The following is a 15,867-nucleotide window of genomic DNA, read 5'->3' as shown; positions in this document are numbered from 1 at the left end:
TAAGGCTCTGGCAATATAAATTATAAACATGTATAAATGATGAAGTCTTTCCGCTACAAACTTTATAACGGATCGTCCTCTTTTCGCTACTCCTTTGGGTTAAATAAATAAAAAGAAGAGTATTCAGACCGTAACACTTTTTCGTAGGGTAGCCTAATGGTAAAAAAATGTACAGAAAAAAAATTTCATCTTCGTAATCACTTTTGAATATATACAAATTTTAAATCTGTACAATAATGCATGATGCAATTATCACTGGAAACATCTGTTTATTCATAAAGGATACGCAGAAATTGATTCAATAGGAAAAAGTTTACCCTAAAATACGATAATGCGATAATCCAATAAGTACATGTACATTATTTTTGACAGCTGCTGTGGAATTGAAGTATCTGGCTTGTTTTCTTAAAATCTGGACATGTCAAACCCACAAATCGACGAATTTCTCTTATTTTATTTCCCAACATCATTTTCATCCCAAAAGGTAACTATAAAACATGTATTTACCCGGAAAAATCACTCTGAAAATATGACCTTGCTAAGAAGAAGTGAAGATATTTCGGATTGGAAATATTTCGGACAGTTAACACTTAGTTATGGCTGTAAACATATTTATTACTTCGAACATCTAGAATACTTGTATTAATTTAATTTTAGATTAATTTTCAGCACAATCATTGAAACATGTAGACTAACTAGTAGTGGTCGATTTAAAGGAAAATTTCTCACTCTTGTCTGCTCAGTCTCATTGAATCTTGATCTTATCTGCTAATTGCAACAGTTTTGAGCACTGAGATATGTAAATTTAATCAATATAGTTTAAAAATGGCATTATGTCTCATTCTATGTTTATATGTACGTCATGTGTGATAATAAAATTTAATACTGATTTTATGATAAAGCAAGGGAATACTTGATAAAAATAATAATAATCAAAAAGGATTTGATTTTGAGTCTTTTCTGCCCAAGATGTTTCGACCCCAAATGACAATTTTCACTACTAGACACATATTTCAACAAATGCAAGGTGTAAGGGGCAGATAGCTCAGTTGGTAGAGCGGCGGTACAGTATTCACAGGGTCCTGGGTGGGAGTTATGATCAGGCTGCGTATATTTCTCACCCTGTGGCATTTGGCACCCAACAGGGGACCATGATGGAATAAAGCTTTGATTTCTCATTGATCTCTGTACCCATGAGAAATTCGAGGGCCAATATCAATATAATCAATGATTGAGTTTGTCACTGTTTAGAATTGTTCACTATTTAGGGGAGATAGTAGGGGTGTAACAATACAGCAAAAACCGTATTGCAATATATTGCCGTTTTGCTGAAGCGTATTGCAATATATTGCAATACATATTGTCGTGTATATGTTTTGATGTAAAGATTGAGTGACATTCATATACTATTATTATATGTATATATTTTTAGTAAAAACTTAATAAAAATGTAAGGAATAAATAGAAAGTAATTTGATAAACAAAACTAGTCGCGAGTGACCTTTCACATCTGGGCCGCTTATGTAAATTATGCGGCGGCTTATTATTTTTAAGTGTACTAGTTGTCGGATACTTTTATCTTACGTTGGCGCCATCAAAATTCGCCAATTAAAGATTTTATGTGAAATTTTACATTAGAAGGCAATTAATTGAAAATTATGATTTTTATAAAATACCGGTTTTCCAAAATCGTACCGTGGTACAAAATTTATTTTTTCATATTGCAATATATCGGTATACCGGTAAACCGTTACACCCTTAGGAGATAGTAGCTTATATATAAGCAGCCGGATCGCTCAGTCCGCAGAGTCATGGTACAGTATTTTGAGGGTCCCGGGTTCGAGTCTCTGTCAGGCTGCAAATTTTTCTCAACCTATGACAAAGGCAAATACATTTACTCCTCTCAAGTATATTTCATTTCAACTTAAGAACATCATTTTAATCATTCAGGTTAAAGGACTTATTTATTATAATATTAACAGGAAGAAAACATTAGTTATTATGGAACTAATATTATACAAGCTCTGATGTGTCGGGTATAAAATGGCAGAATCATCTGTCCTTGGGCTGATTTTTGCATGGGGCTAGTTTTAGTTTTGGGCTAAAACATCCGGTTTCCTGAAAGCATAAAAAATCTGTCACATACACTTTATAAGGCTTATTCAATAGCATTTTCAAATAAGGATCATATCTTTGTCTTTGTAATTCTATCAAGCTGTGTTTAATAGAACCCCTTATGATGAGTGACGTAGACATCTTTCCTTTTTATGAGCTTAAAATGTTGTTTTGTTTTCATAGGTACTGTTTGCATTATTTGAAAAAGAAGTAACATTCAAGCCGCTGTATGTGAGTTTGTTTTCTGGTCAACATAATGAGCCGTGGTATATGAGGTTGAACCCTGATGGAAGTCATATACCTGTATTGAAACATGGTAACAAGGTGATAGTGGAACCATCCGCAATAGTTGACTACATTAGTAAATGTACAGAAAATGCTGGTAAGATATTGAATGTGCTTGAATACATAATGTAAAACATGATATTTATATTTCATTATGGTCACAAAAGTTGATAAAAAAATTTATCAGAGGGAAATATTTGTGCCTTGATAAAATCAGAAGTTTTTTTTTTTAAACTATTTACACTTACCTTTATTTACACTTAAAGCAATCTTGAATTTTGTAACATGATAAACTTGACAATGCAGATAACCTGATGAAGGGTATATAGTACCCGAAACTGGTAGTTTAAATAAATATAGAAACCGACTTGGTGTTTTGATGTGTTGTTCTCCCCTCCCAATTGTTTGATTTATTGTTTAAAGAAGATAATAGTTAATACTTAACCTGCTGAAAGGGGAGTGGTGGCCTAGTGGTTAATGTGTCTGCCTTTCAACCCAGGGATCATGTGTTCAGGCCCTATTTGCATCACAACCATGTTTCTTCATATGACACCAGCAATGGTTTGTTCCAGGAAGTGGACTCGAAAGTGATTAATATGATATAAGAAGTTGCAAAAACTTGTTTTGCAATCAAGCTAAAATAAATATGTTTATACTAAACTTAACCTGCTGAATTTGCCAAATTTTGGATTCAGTACAGTCCATTTAAAGTTTACGTGATTTAATATCAAAATGCAAAGCTTGAAGGAAAGCCACTTTGATATGAAGGGACTTGCTGGAATATTTTTTTTAGATTTAAAAAGCATTTGATTAAGCCTTACTCCATTAATTCTGAATAATCATTTTAATTGAAATATGCAAAATGACACAAAAATGAAAAGGAAAATTTCACATCATTATCTCACTGTGTTTTTCCAGAATAATCATTTTAATTAGGCAAAATGACCCCAAAATGTACCTCCGATTTTCCATTAAGAATTGCACAAAAAATTGATTTTCAATTGTATTAAAGTATGTTATCTTTTGGAAATGTTTGGTTTTAAGTGCTCTATTTTGATCTGTGTAAGAATTTTAAATTTTATGTTTTTAGACTTTTGGATCTCTGTCGAGCTACTTTAAGCTTCTGGCAATAAAGAGCCTGTTCAGGCTGCACACCTGATTGCACAGCTGGTCTAGCTGCATACTGGGGGCAAAAGCTTTTGATTCCAGTATGTTTCGGGTTAATGTTGTGTTACTGTTACATTCATATATGTGTCTGGTTTTAATTTCTGTGTGACATTTGTTTTATATAGGTCATCAATTGGTGCCAAGCCTTGAGTCACAGCTGGGGAGAAATGTGCAAGAATTTCGAGAGATGATAGACAGTGTTCCTGCAGACATATTGACATATGGAGTGATATATCATCCCCAACTGTCAAACTCGGGTTGTAAAATACCCAGTGCAACACAGCTTAGTATGCAGGGTAAGGCCAGACAACAAAAATACAAAATTTTCTTTACAAGATAAAGACAAAATAAGTTTTAATAATACTTATAAAGTGCTTCTTAGTTTATTCGCTACAGTTTTTAGATAGATACATAGGGGTGTCCTTGGTTGAGTGGTTAAGGTCAATGACTTTTAATCACTTGCCCCTCACAGCTGTGGATTTGAATCCTGACAAAGACTTTGGATTCTTTCGTATGAAAAAGCTATCCAGCTAGCATATGGAATGTTGGTGATTCTGCGTTTGTGCCTGAAATAATGCATGGAAGGGCACCTGAGGTCTTCCTCCTTCATTAAAGCTGGAACATTGCCATATGACCTATACTGTGTTGGTGTGACGTAAAACCCAATAAAAAAATAGATACAAAGGAGGGATGAAAACTGTATTTTAAGGATTTGTTATTTTGCATGGTTTCAGAATACATTGTGTGGATATTTTTAGTATTTTTAGAGTTATTGCCCTTGACTTAGTATAAATTTACAATATTTAACTTGTGTTGCACGTAACTCAAAAAGTTTATGACCTGTAGGCCTGAAAGTTTTCAAGAATGTTGGTCAGCATGTGTACTTATGCATCTTGGGGTTTTCTTGTTCATTATTCAATATTTGTAGTATTTGCCCTTTACTTAATACAAGATTTTAAGTTTTCAACTTGGGCAGATGTAGCCAAAAAAAAAATTTGACCTAGAGACATAAAATTGACCAATTGGTGGAGTGTGGGGGCACCTGTGTCCTATGCACACATTTATAGTTCGATTTGAATTGACAACTGTACTTCTACTTTCTATTTTCCGTAGAAAATTTTGCGAAGAGAATGAGTATTTTTAGGAATAGCAAAAAAACCCCCGATACGAGACAGCTACTGACGAAAAACCCAAAACTAGGGCCCAAAAAATTTAATCATTAAAAGGGGCCCCAAAGTTGCCCCCAGTTGAAGTTTAGACTTTTTTTAAAAACTATTGAAATAAAACAAAAAAAATCAAAGAGGGAAGTATTTTTCCCTTTTTGTTCAAAAAAGTTTTTAAAAAGCTATATTTTCCTGTCTCACCTTAATCTGAAGGGGTTTTTTGAATAAAAAATAAAGAATCAAATACCGATACAGTAAACTTCATGTAAGGCAACAAGGTTAAAAGGAATCAACTAAAAAGGAAAAATTTTTTTTTCCCAAATTTTTGTCCTTTTTTAAATAAAAATAAGGGTTTATAGAAAACAGGGTTAAAAGGAAATTATCGTTTAGGAAAACCATTTTCAGTTCTTATTAATTTTAAAGTACAAAAAATTATACTTTTATAATGAACTCCAAAATATCAGCTATCCCTAAATAGATTCCGCATTTTCAACTTTTGTTTTCTTCTTCATGGATTAAAACTCAGCCGAACATACCGTTTATTGTTTGTACTTAAATGCAGCTGTGTAAGTAATAGTTTTCTACTTAGGATATTTTTAGCACAAATTCTTTTCACCAAGATAAAATGGTTATTTCTTTTACTCTATTATATCTTTTCTTTAAAAGTTTTACTTGAGTAAAATAATTATGATCATTTATAATTTCAACATAATCACGCAATGCTATTCCTTGCTAATTCATTGAAAACTACAAAGTACACTTGATTGAAATGAAAAGAAATCTAAATCATAAGATAAAGTCATCCTTAAAATATGATAGTAGATATTCAATATAAAAGGATGGAAAAAGAATTGAAAATCTTATTCTTAATTATGGAAAGAAAACGAAAAGCACTGAGTTAAGCAGCAAATATGATATTTTATGAGAAATTGAGGAAGTAAAACTAAAACTGAAACAGCAAAGGATTTTAAAATTCCAAAAAGTATGCTTTCAGATATTGTGTCTAAAAAAGAAATAGAATTAATGACTAATTTTTACCTCAACTATTCGATAAGAATAAGAAGAGCTATTGTTGTCACCCAAACGTCGGCGTTGGCATAACCACTTGTGTTAAAGTTTTTGTATTACCTTAAATATTTTCAAAGTCCATTGACATATGACTTTGAAACCTTGCACACTTGTTCACCATTATGACCTGTAGACAGGGGGAGGTAACTGTAACAAGCATTTTGACAGAATTATGCCACATTTTTGACTTAGAATATACGTTAAAGTTTTTGTAATACCTCAAATATTTTCAAAGTCCATTGACATATGGCTTTGAAACTTTTCACACTTGTTCATCATCATGACCCCAACCTGTAGACAGGGGGATGTAACTGTGTCAAGCATTTTGACAGAATTATGCCCCTTTTTCAACTTAATTTTACGTTAAAGTTTTTGTAATACCTCAAATATTTTCAAAGTCCATTTCATGCAAGTTGATATCTCCAAAACTACTGAAGAGAATGGCTTTTAAACTTTGCACACTTGTTTACCATTATAACCCCAAGCTGTAGACAGGGGGAGGTAATTGTATCAAGCATTTTGACAGAATTTTGCCCCTTTTTCAACTTAGAATTTACATTTTGGTTTGTATACCACCTCAGATATTTTCATATTTTATGAATTTTATGATATTTATAATTTTTTCTTTGAGAGCATAATAGGACTCTCTCCAAGGCCTATAACTGTAACATGGATTTAAAGAAAAAAATTGTCCTTTTGTTATTAACTCAAAAATTTTACATTATCAAAGCTCTTTTTCTATCAAGCACTAAGAATAGTCGAGAGCTGCGACTGCTCTTGTTCTTAAACAAATGCTCTTAAAAATGGCAGACGATGGTAAACAATCAGTTTGTTATATGTAAATCTGTTGGCTATAAAATTTCCTGATACAAGGAACAAGTTCGCTATATGCTTACATAAGGAATAAATTTTGAATGTCCCAATGAGTAAGTTATAAGTGGAGTTTACTGTGTATTCATTACAAGAAAGATGTAAGAAATATTCCTTGAAACTTTTTGTTGTATGGAATAGAATATTTTGTTAGGGAATGTTCTGTTAAGTTTACTTAATAGTTATGATACTTGTATGTATTCAAATGCACTTAATAATAGAAGACTATTTTGTTAGTGGTAACATTGGGTTATCAAAGTTGGTGACACCTCCAAAAAAAACAAAAAAACGTCAAATTGGTCATGACACAGTCTGTGGAAGATATACAAATTAATGGAATCATTAGTGATGTGTTGTATTGAAACTTATAAACAACTGTAAGGTTTTTTGTCAGGATTTGTATTAATACTGTGTGAATATATTACATTTACAGAGGGTGCTGATTATTTGGATGAGTTATGGTTGTTTGGACCGATGTTTACTGCTGCAGATATTAGTCTTTCAGTATTACTAAATCGTCTTTATTTACTTGGACTTGATGGACGATATTTTTCAACGTCAAAATGCCCTTGTATTCATCAGTATTATTGGCAGGTGAAAAAGAGACCAGCGTTTCAACGAATAGAAAAAGAGATTGCGAATCTGAAAATGACAATGTTGTGGGACAGCGTGAAGACTGCCTCGCCATATATTGCAGGGGCAGTAACTCTTGGTGCTGCTGTAGGGACCGGTTATTATATATATAAGAAATTAGATAGCTGAGACTTGTTTACAGTATATATATATCACAAATGTAATAGTTCTATATAAATTTGTTACGCAATATGTAGGGTAATTTTGACTATTCACAAACCATACCCTTTATAGTGTTAAGTGTAGTGTTTGAAACGTTTAACGTTTAGGATAAAAATGGATAAAAATCTTCAAGTTGACAAAGTGAATCTCACTCTTTTTTCAGAAAAAAAAAAGTATTATTCTTCTGTTTTTCTTTCTTTTATTTATAAAATCAATGCATTTAATAACCTGGCCTGCCTGGTTCAATTCTTTCGCAATATTGCTATGATGTAATTATATTATTCACATATAATTGATATGTACATGTACAACATTTTAGTGATAATTTTGCTCTATTCATATTATCCATCTTGCTCATTTAGGGCAATATGTAAGGTGTATAATACATGTAATACTTGATTAGTTTAAACATAGTTATGAACGTATTTATTTAAGATGGAATGTGAGTTTTAAACTCTTAAAACTTTGATAAATCAATGTAGACTCCACTACAACTTCTACTCAAATAATGCATGGAGGGGCACTCTGCAGTATTGGAGTTGTATGAGAAATATAGCCGTGGCTCTAGTAGTACATAAATTCTTTGATTAAGAAACAGAATTGATAACTGCCACTTAGCTTACAGTTATTTGGTTTAAGATAATAAAAAATAAAATTAGGTTACAGATAAAAAAATTATAATTTAATGATATTTACATGTTCAAATTGTCTTTAGATATGTAAAGCATATTTTTGTTGATATTTACATGTTAATTTGATTTGAATGATAAAGTAGTATATGTATATGTATTTTAATGATATTAGATTTAAATAATAGATTTTTAATGATATTTTATACTTATTTGATATTATAACATCAAGATCTGTTAAGCAACACATAATCCAAATACAACTTTTTAAATATTTTTGAAGGGGCGTCCTTGTGTGTGGTTAAGGTCTTGAACTTCAAACCACTTGCCACTTACCACTGTGGGTTTAAATCCCACTTAGGACTTTGGATTCTTTCATGTGAGGAAGCTGTCGAGCACACTTACAGAAAATCTTTGGTTCTACTTTGGTGCTTGTGTGTGCCAGAAGTAATACACGGAGGGGCACCTGAGGTCTTCCTCCACCATTAAAGCTTGAATGTCGCCATGTGACCTATGCTATGTTTGTGCGACATACAGCACACCAAAAAAAAAAACAGAAATGTAAAACCCAACAAAAAAAACAACAAAATTGAAATTATGTTTGATAGGTTTTTTGAGAGTTTCTGTGTTTTTTGTTTGTTTTTGTTTTTGTTTTATATTTGTAAGGGTTGAATATTTTAATATATTCAAATGTGGTTAGTGCATTTTTATGAACTTAAAGATTTTTCTTTATACATGTGGCATGTATTTGTATTATTATGTATTTAAACTTTTTATTAGGAAAATGTCAATACTTTTTGTTTTAAAAAGATCTAATTGTATATTTTATTGGAATGAATTTACAAATGCTTTATTTTAAGGTTGTTTTAACTTTACTCTTATAACATGTGATCAGAAGATGACATTTTTGATAATATTTAAACAGAGAAAACAGAAGACATTTGTTCTAGTCATCTAGTCATTTAGTAGTCAGTTAACTATATATATGATGCATGAAGGTTTTATTTTTTGGTTTTACAATGTAGCTCGTCTATTCGAAGAATAAGGAGCTATCATACTCATGTTAGCGTCGGTGTCACACTTTTGTTGAGTCTTTTCATGCAAGTTGATATCTCCAAAACTACTGAAGAGAATGGATTGAAACTTCATACACTTGTTTAAGATCATAATAGGGGTTCAATATCCAAGGACAATAACTCTGATATGTTGTTTTTAGTCCCCTACCGGTTTACCGGAGGGGACTTTAGGTTTACCCTCCGTCCGTCTGTCTGTCCGTCTGTCAGTCCGTCCGTCAGTCCGTCCACAAATCTGGATCCCGTGATAACGCAAAAAGTACTGAAAATATTTTAATGAAACTTGATATATGGATAGATGGCAGTATGGAGATTATGCACGTCTTTTTCTTTTCTTCCTATGTTGAAAATTCTGGTTGCTATGGCAACAAATAGACTGAAAATATGGCAAATTTTACACATAACCTGGATCCAGTGATAACACAAAAAGTACTGAAAATATGTTTATGAAACTTGACATATGGGTAGATGGCAGTATGGAAATTATGCACATCCTTTTTTATCTTCCTATGTTGAAAATTCTGGTTGCTATGGCAAAAAATAGACTGAATTTCAAGATTTCTGATTCTAGTTTTTAAGCTTTTTCACTATAAGTTCTTTATTTCTTAAGGTACTTTCTTCAAACTTTTAATATAAGTTGCTTGTCATCAACCACATCATATGTGACAAGGTTTACAAGTCTAGCACAAAATTTATCAGAATTACCTCCCTTGAACTTAAAATTTTCATGAAAAAAACATTGTTTTTTTTAATAACTTCTTTTTCTGAATGTATCTACTTCAAACTTCATATAAATGTTTCTTATTGTCACTCAACATTTGTGAGTGTTCAATACTCTAGCAAGACTATTTCCAGAATTATGCCCCTTTTGAACTTAGACTTTTTTTGGAGAAATTGGTAATTTTTACTCCAACTTCTTCAATCATGATAGGATTTTTAAAATGTTATATTTTGATAACAGGGATGTTTAAAAAATAACTTTAGAGTGTCCTTCAGTCCGTCTGTCTGTACATAAAAACTGTTTCCTGTGATCACTTTTAAATAACTTTTTTAACAAATTTACTTAAGATAGGAACCTAAGTGAATGGCCAATGGCCCTTCAGAATGTTGCTTGGGCTCTTACCGGTAGGGGACTTATGGATTGCTTGCAATACTATGATAATTGCTTGTTTTCTTCAGAACTATGGCTCTTTTTGAACTTAGAGAAAAATTTTACATTATCAAGGCTCTTGTATTATCGGGCACTGGGAATAGTTGAGCAGACTTTCTTACTACCAGCTTTTCTTTGTTGTATGAGTTGGGTTTTTTAATAACTGTAGGTTCAGTCTCATTTATAGTTTAAAGGAGGTGTTTTTATTCAAAGCTCAGTTTGCTTTAATCTTTTCTATATTAATCAAGTTTTAAATGTCACTATATGTTGTTACAGTAACTAATTTCAATTATTAACAGCTGATTATATACATGTTGATTTAACTGGTACCCATATGATTTTATGCTTTAAATTGATTTAATATGATTTAAGTGGAAACTTTCCTCTCTAACTGAAAAAGTGTTAGTATTTTATTTGGCAGTTGAGTGTTCAAAAAAAGTATATTTTATTAGCTTGTCTGTTTTGAAGAAAAAGTCGAGATATTATGATTTCTATGGCATCATCATTGTGCAAAAACTTTAATGTAGCCTGTTTTTCAAAAAAAGTTATCAACATGAAACTTGAATGAAAAGGTGCATTTGTAAGACAAGGGAAGTAATTCTTAAAACAATATTTTTTTGAGTTATGTCCCTTTTGAACAAAGGAGCGTTTACACAACATGAGATGCTCTTGTTTAATGAATGACTGAAGGCTGTTCTTAAAATCAATGTACTCCCTAGCAATTATTTATTTATACACATCTTTGGTACTGCATTTTATTGTGTTCTTTTAGCCATTCACCATTTTGATCCATTTTATTTATGTGATATACACGTGTTGTGTAATATGTTACTATTTATAGTTTACGTTTAATAAAGACATTGAAATATGTATATTGCTGTTGAATTATGCTTTTATTGCCACGTGTTCATTGTCACGTGGTACAATTATTGTCACGTGGAACACGTGTATTTAAGCATTTATTTAAAAACAGACTTGTACTTTACCTACTGACAGTTTGTAAGAGAAGTATACATAGCTGAGTGATGAAGATCCAAAGCTTATAATCAACGCCCCCCTCCCCATTTTCCTGCTGTGTACTTAAATTCTGCCAAGCGTTGGAAATGAGTTTTAAAAATCACTTAGAGTCCGATAACTGAAAAATAATAACTCCTCTTATACCACTGATGCAGTGTCAATGAAACTTTACGGGATTGATTAGTAGCTCAAGATCTTGCGCATATTACACGTGATTACCATTATACGTGCTTACCGGTTTAGTAATTTTTGGCAGAGTTATGGCCCTTGAATAAAAAAATACACGTTTTGCCCTGTTAATGATATTGTGTCTACACAGTAGCTGCAACATGTAATTGCCTATCATGAGGCGACGCAATGTGATCACTGATAGCTCTTGTTTGTTTATCTCCCTATTTGTATTTTTAAATTTTCCTTTTGTGTGAAAAAACATCAGATATAATCGAGTCAAACTTGGAAGTATTTGTTTTATATTTAAGGGCAGTAATTCCTTAATCGGATTTCATAATTATGCCCACTTTTCTAGTATTAGCTTTTATCATATTATCCTGCGTTGAGAAAAGTGAGGGCACCGCTCGCTATAACAGCTCTTGTTTGATATAGCAATGCCCCATATACCGACATTTGAGCCGTGTCTAGACAAAACCAACATAGTGCGTTTGCGACCAGCATGGATCCAGACAAGCCTGCGCATCCGCGCAGTCTGATCAGGATCCATGCTGTTCACTATCAGTTTCTCAACTTGCAATAGGGTTGGTAAGCGAACATCATGGATCCTGATCAGACTGCGCGGAGGCGCAGGCTGGTCTGGATCCATGCTGGTCGCAAACGAACTATGTTGGTTTTGTCGTGACGCGGCTCAATTTTTGTTATTACCTTATTGCAACTGCGTATACCTAATCAATTATTTGATTTCATAAATCCGGATACAAGTGTGAAAAATACGAAAAGTTTGCCAGTCCGCTGGAATAAATATTGTCAATAAATAAAAGTATACGTTATATATTGATAATTTTATTAGTTTATAAGGGTATTGTAGTTTTATAAGTTATCACAATCTATGGTGAAATGAAGTTCATTCTGCTTTCTTACAATACCATAATAGAATTATAAACTCAACAAGAGTAGTATAAACAGTATATAGTTAATTTAAAATTACATTATGCTTGTCCAAGGTACATGTATTGAAAGTCAAAATGAGCCGTGTCATGACAAAACCAACATAATAGGTTGGCGACCAGCATGGATCCAGACCAGCCTGCGCATTCGCGCAGTCTGATCAGGATCCATGCTGTTCGCTTACAAACCCTATAACAAGTAGAGAAACTGATACCGAACAACATGGATCCTGATTAGACTGCGCGGATGCGCAGGCTGGTCTGGATCCATGCTGGTCGCAAACCCATCCTGTTGGTTTTGTCGTGACACGGCTCAAATAAGTTTATATTTTCCATAATTCTTTCACTTTTATAATTTGCTCCACATGAACGATAAATGCATGAACGATAAATAAATCGTGTGGGCCAAGGAAATTTCTGTAAATGTACATTGGAATATACCTTAATCATTCAATTGACAAAAAGAGTGGGACCTTTTTACAGTTCAATCAGATTTATATTGTGTCCTTTTATCATTTTTCCGCCAGTCACCAATATAAAAGTCAATCTGTTGAAATACCGGTATATCATCAATTCAGGCTAACTTGAGCATATATATATAATGTCGCTCTGATTTTGAACAAAAATGTTTTAAGGCCTTTCTGTCATTGATAAACATTTTATATTATATAAAAACAATGATAATAATTTGCTTTGGAAATATTTTTATAAGTATTACCAAGGGGTTGTAGGTCCGAGTGCAACTTGGAGCGTAGCTGTGTTTCCTGTTATAATACCAGGGTGCAAGGTTATAAAGAAATCTTCTAAGCTCAAACTCAGATCTCAGGTATTTGATTGGTCAGAAACTGCCAAAGAATGTACACTGACCAATGAAAATCTTGAGATTTGTGAAAGAACTCAGAAAAAAGTTATTTTTATAAGATTCAGGCCAGTACTGCATACCTCTAGGAAGTGGATTCGGTCCTGATTCAGATGACCTAATTTCTTAAGTTTGAATCCCGCCAGGAAACTTATGTTATTTTATGGCGATATGTCAGAAATAAATCCATCCAGACAACAAAAGATTGATGGTGCTACTCGTGCATAATCTGCCCTTTAATAACTGCACGGGAAAACGGGATGCGTCGTAAACGACTTACCCCTGTCGTTAAGCTTGAATGTCTCCATAATGATGTTTATGGTGTCAGAATGCCTAAACCCCAACCGAAATAAGGTCAAATGATTCTATATACAAAATATATTTTTTGTACCCGTTACCATCTTGGAAATGCTTTTATTATAGCATTAGTTTGTACCATGATATGGAAAAAATAATACAACATTTAAAGACTGAGAAATTTAGTCAAAGACCATAATTTAGTGTGTTTTGGATAGACGAAGACTGAAATACTAGCGAGACATATTTATTTAAGCTCAATTGCGAAACAATTTCTTGCAACATATATTGATCACTTTCGAATCCTGGAACCAACCAGTACTGGTGTCATAAGGTCGTGACCCGATTGGGGTTCGAACTCATGATCCCTGGGTTGAGAGGCAGACACTTTCATCACTCTTTGTCATCTGTGTCAAATGGTGAAAATATCGTTGCAGGAAATAATCATGCAGCGATAGCAAGGCATATTGGAATCACATCTTTGTGAAATTTTTGACATATTAAAGTTGCTTTACTGTTTGAACCATTGTGGTTTTAAATAATCCATAATTTTATAAATGACTCCTGTAAATTCTAGAAAATTGTTCTAGAAATCGCTGCAAAGCCCCCGTTCCGGGATGAGGGTTTTAACAGCTTACATAAAAATGTCTAACACTGGTTTTAATTTTAATATGACATTTAATTACAAATGTATTTTTCTTCACTGGTGTAATTTTATCAAACACCCTTACGGGAATTTAACAGTCTCCAAATGTTTATTAAATAAATAAATAATAACAAATAAATAATACATTAACCAGATGAATAAACAAAATAATGAGCCACCTCGTTGCCAGCAATAAAGTAAAAATAGAAAAAGCTTTCTGAATGAATGTAACGATATTTCCGGTAAAAATTCAAAAGAATAAAAGATGTAACCGACCCTACAAGATGATTTCGATGAAACTTCATTTTTATGCATCATCAGAATTTTCTTAGATAGTGATATCGTCAAAATCTAACCACTTTGTTCTTGAAAATAAGCTTTATCAAATTTCCGTTCAAATAAGATATTTTTGTTTGTATTTAAGACAAACTTAGAATGAAATTTTTAAACGTTTTTGCACCTTCCAAGTTCAACAGGTAGTATATGCGGAAGCACTTTAAGCATGTCCCTGATTCCCTGCTCTACAGATATTGTTGACTGGTACCCTAGCTTCCGGATTTTTGCATACGACACTTCATAGTCTCTTTTGTCTTTATCTACGCCTGAATTTGACTCGGTAATTTTGCAGCCTTCAACATTTTTCTGAATAAGCTGTGCCACTTGTGATTTTGTCATGTTCATTTTTTCATCACCGACGTTATAGGCCTGTCCTTTCATTTCGGACGCATGCTCAACAGCAAAGATAAAAGCAAGAGCTGCGTCTTTAACGTGAAGGAATGTACGCCGGAAGCTACCTTCGTATAGATCGAATTCTTTAAGTGTTAGACCTTTATATGTAAGATCATTTATAAGAAGGTCTAACCTAAGGCGTGGTGACAAACCGAACACAGTTGCAAGTCTTAGCGCGATTCCACCAACGGCAAGAACCATTTTCTCCCCTTCCGCTTTGCTGCTGCCATATAGTGTGAGTGGACTTATACTTGTCTCTTCCGTACAGAGCCCTTCGACAGCGCCATAGCATGAACCTGTGCTGGCATAAACTAATATTTGGTTAGCAGTTTTGAATTCCGTAATATTTTTTGTACCTTCGATATTTGTGTTTATGGCGCATTCTGGGTCTTTGTCACATGCCGGGTAGCCGACAATAGCCGCTAGATGAACTATGGCGTCCTTTCCCGCCATCACACTAGCCAGATATTCCCTATCACGGATGTCACCTTTAATAATATGAAGGTTTGCGTCGTCTGCTATTGGTAATAAGGGGCTTATACCCCAGAAGAAAAGGTCATATAGCGTGACCTCGTGCCCTTTTTCTAACAACATTGGAATCATTGTTGAACCGAGATATCCCGCACCTCCTGTTATCAGAATCTTCATGCTTGTTCTTTAACTGGTTCCCTGAAAGCAGTAAATGAAAACATTGGTAACAGCTTGTGCATAATCATGCCACGTGAGCAAGTGGGTGATGTCACCGGAAGTCCTGGCAGGACCATTTTCCTGCACGCACTCGAACATTGTGGTAAGCAATAATTGCGTACGAAGCTAACTGGATCACAATGATATTTACAAATAAAATACAGAATTACGTCATGTGATAATGCCTTGAAAAATTATA

At 33.3% G+C, this 15,867-nt stretch overlaps 2 protein-coding genes across 2 annotated transcripts; one reads left to right on the top strand and one right to left on the bottom strand.

Annotated features, from left to right (window-relative positions):
- The first annotated feature begins 361 nt into the window (after positions 1-361).
- On the top strand, positions 362-7,586 carry LOC132713748 (ganglioside-induced differentiation-associated protein 1-like). The gene is made up of 5 exons (XM_060696428.1): positions 362-484; positions 2,299-2,497; positions 3,693-3,863; positions 4,681-4,701; positions 7,063-7,586. The coding sequence occupies exons 1-5, from the start codon at positions 419-421 to the stop codon at positions 7,428-7,430; spliced, it is 825 nt and encodes a 274-aa protein (XP_060552411.1). The 5' UTR covers positions 362-418; the 3' UTR covers positions 7,431-7,586.
- Positions 7,587-14,406: 6,820 nt separating this feature from the next.
- On the bottom strand, positions 14,407-15,646 carry LOC132713754 (GDP-D-glycero-alpha-D-manno-heptose dehydrogenase-like). Its single transcript, XM_060696433.1, has one exon. It carries the CDS (start codon positions 15,627-15,629, stop codon positions 14,697-14,699), a length of 933 nt encoding a protein of 310 aa, XP_060552416.1. The 5' UTR covers positions 15,630-15,646; the 3' UTR covers positions 14,407-14,696.
- Between the last annotated feature and the right edge of the window lie 221 nt (positions 15,647-15,867).

The sequence above is a fragment of the Ruditapes philippinarum genome, unplaced genomic scaffold (genome assembly GCF_026571515.1).
Source record: "Ruditapes philippinarum isolate M1 unplaced genomic scaffold, ASM2657151v2 ctg272_1_1_1_1, whole genome shotgun sequence".
NCBI classification, from domain to species: Eukaryota; Metazoa; Mollusca; class Bivalvia; order Venerida; family Veneridae; genus Ruditapes; species Ruditapes philippinarum.
Note: the sequence above shows the minus strand (reverse complement) of the source record. Positions and strands in the feature narration are given on the sequence as shown.

What these genes read in the sequence shown, in the direction of transcription:
- LOC132713748 (XM_060696428.1), top strand. Translation starts at nt 419, where the DNA reads ATGTCAAACCCACAAATCGACGAATTTCTCTTATTTTATTTCCCAACA. An exon ending in TAAATGTACAGAAAATGCTG is followed by an intron (nt 2,498 to 3,692) that starts GTAAGATATTGA and finishes TGTTTTATATAG; the next exon opens with GTCATCAATTGGTGCCAAGC. An exon ending in AAATTTTGCGAAGAGAATGA is followed by an intron (nt 4,702 to 7,062) that starts GTATTTTTAGGA and finishes GTTTTTTGTCAG; the next exon opens with GATTTGTATTAATACTGTGT.
- LOC132713754 (XM_060696433.1), bottom strand. Translation starts at nt 15,629, where the DNA reads ATGAAGATTCTGATAACAGGAGGTGCGGGATATCTCGGTTCAACAATG.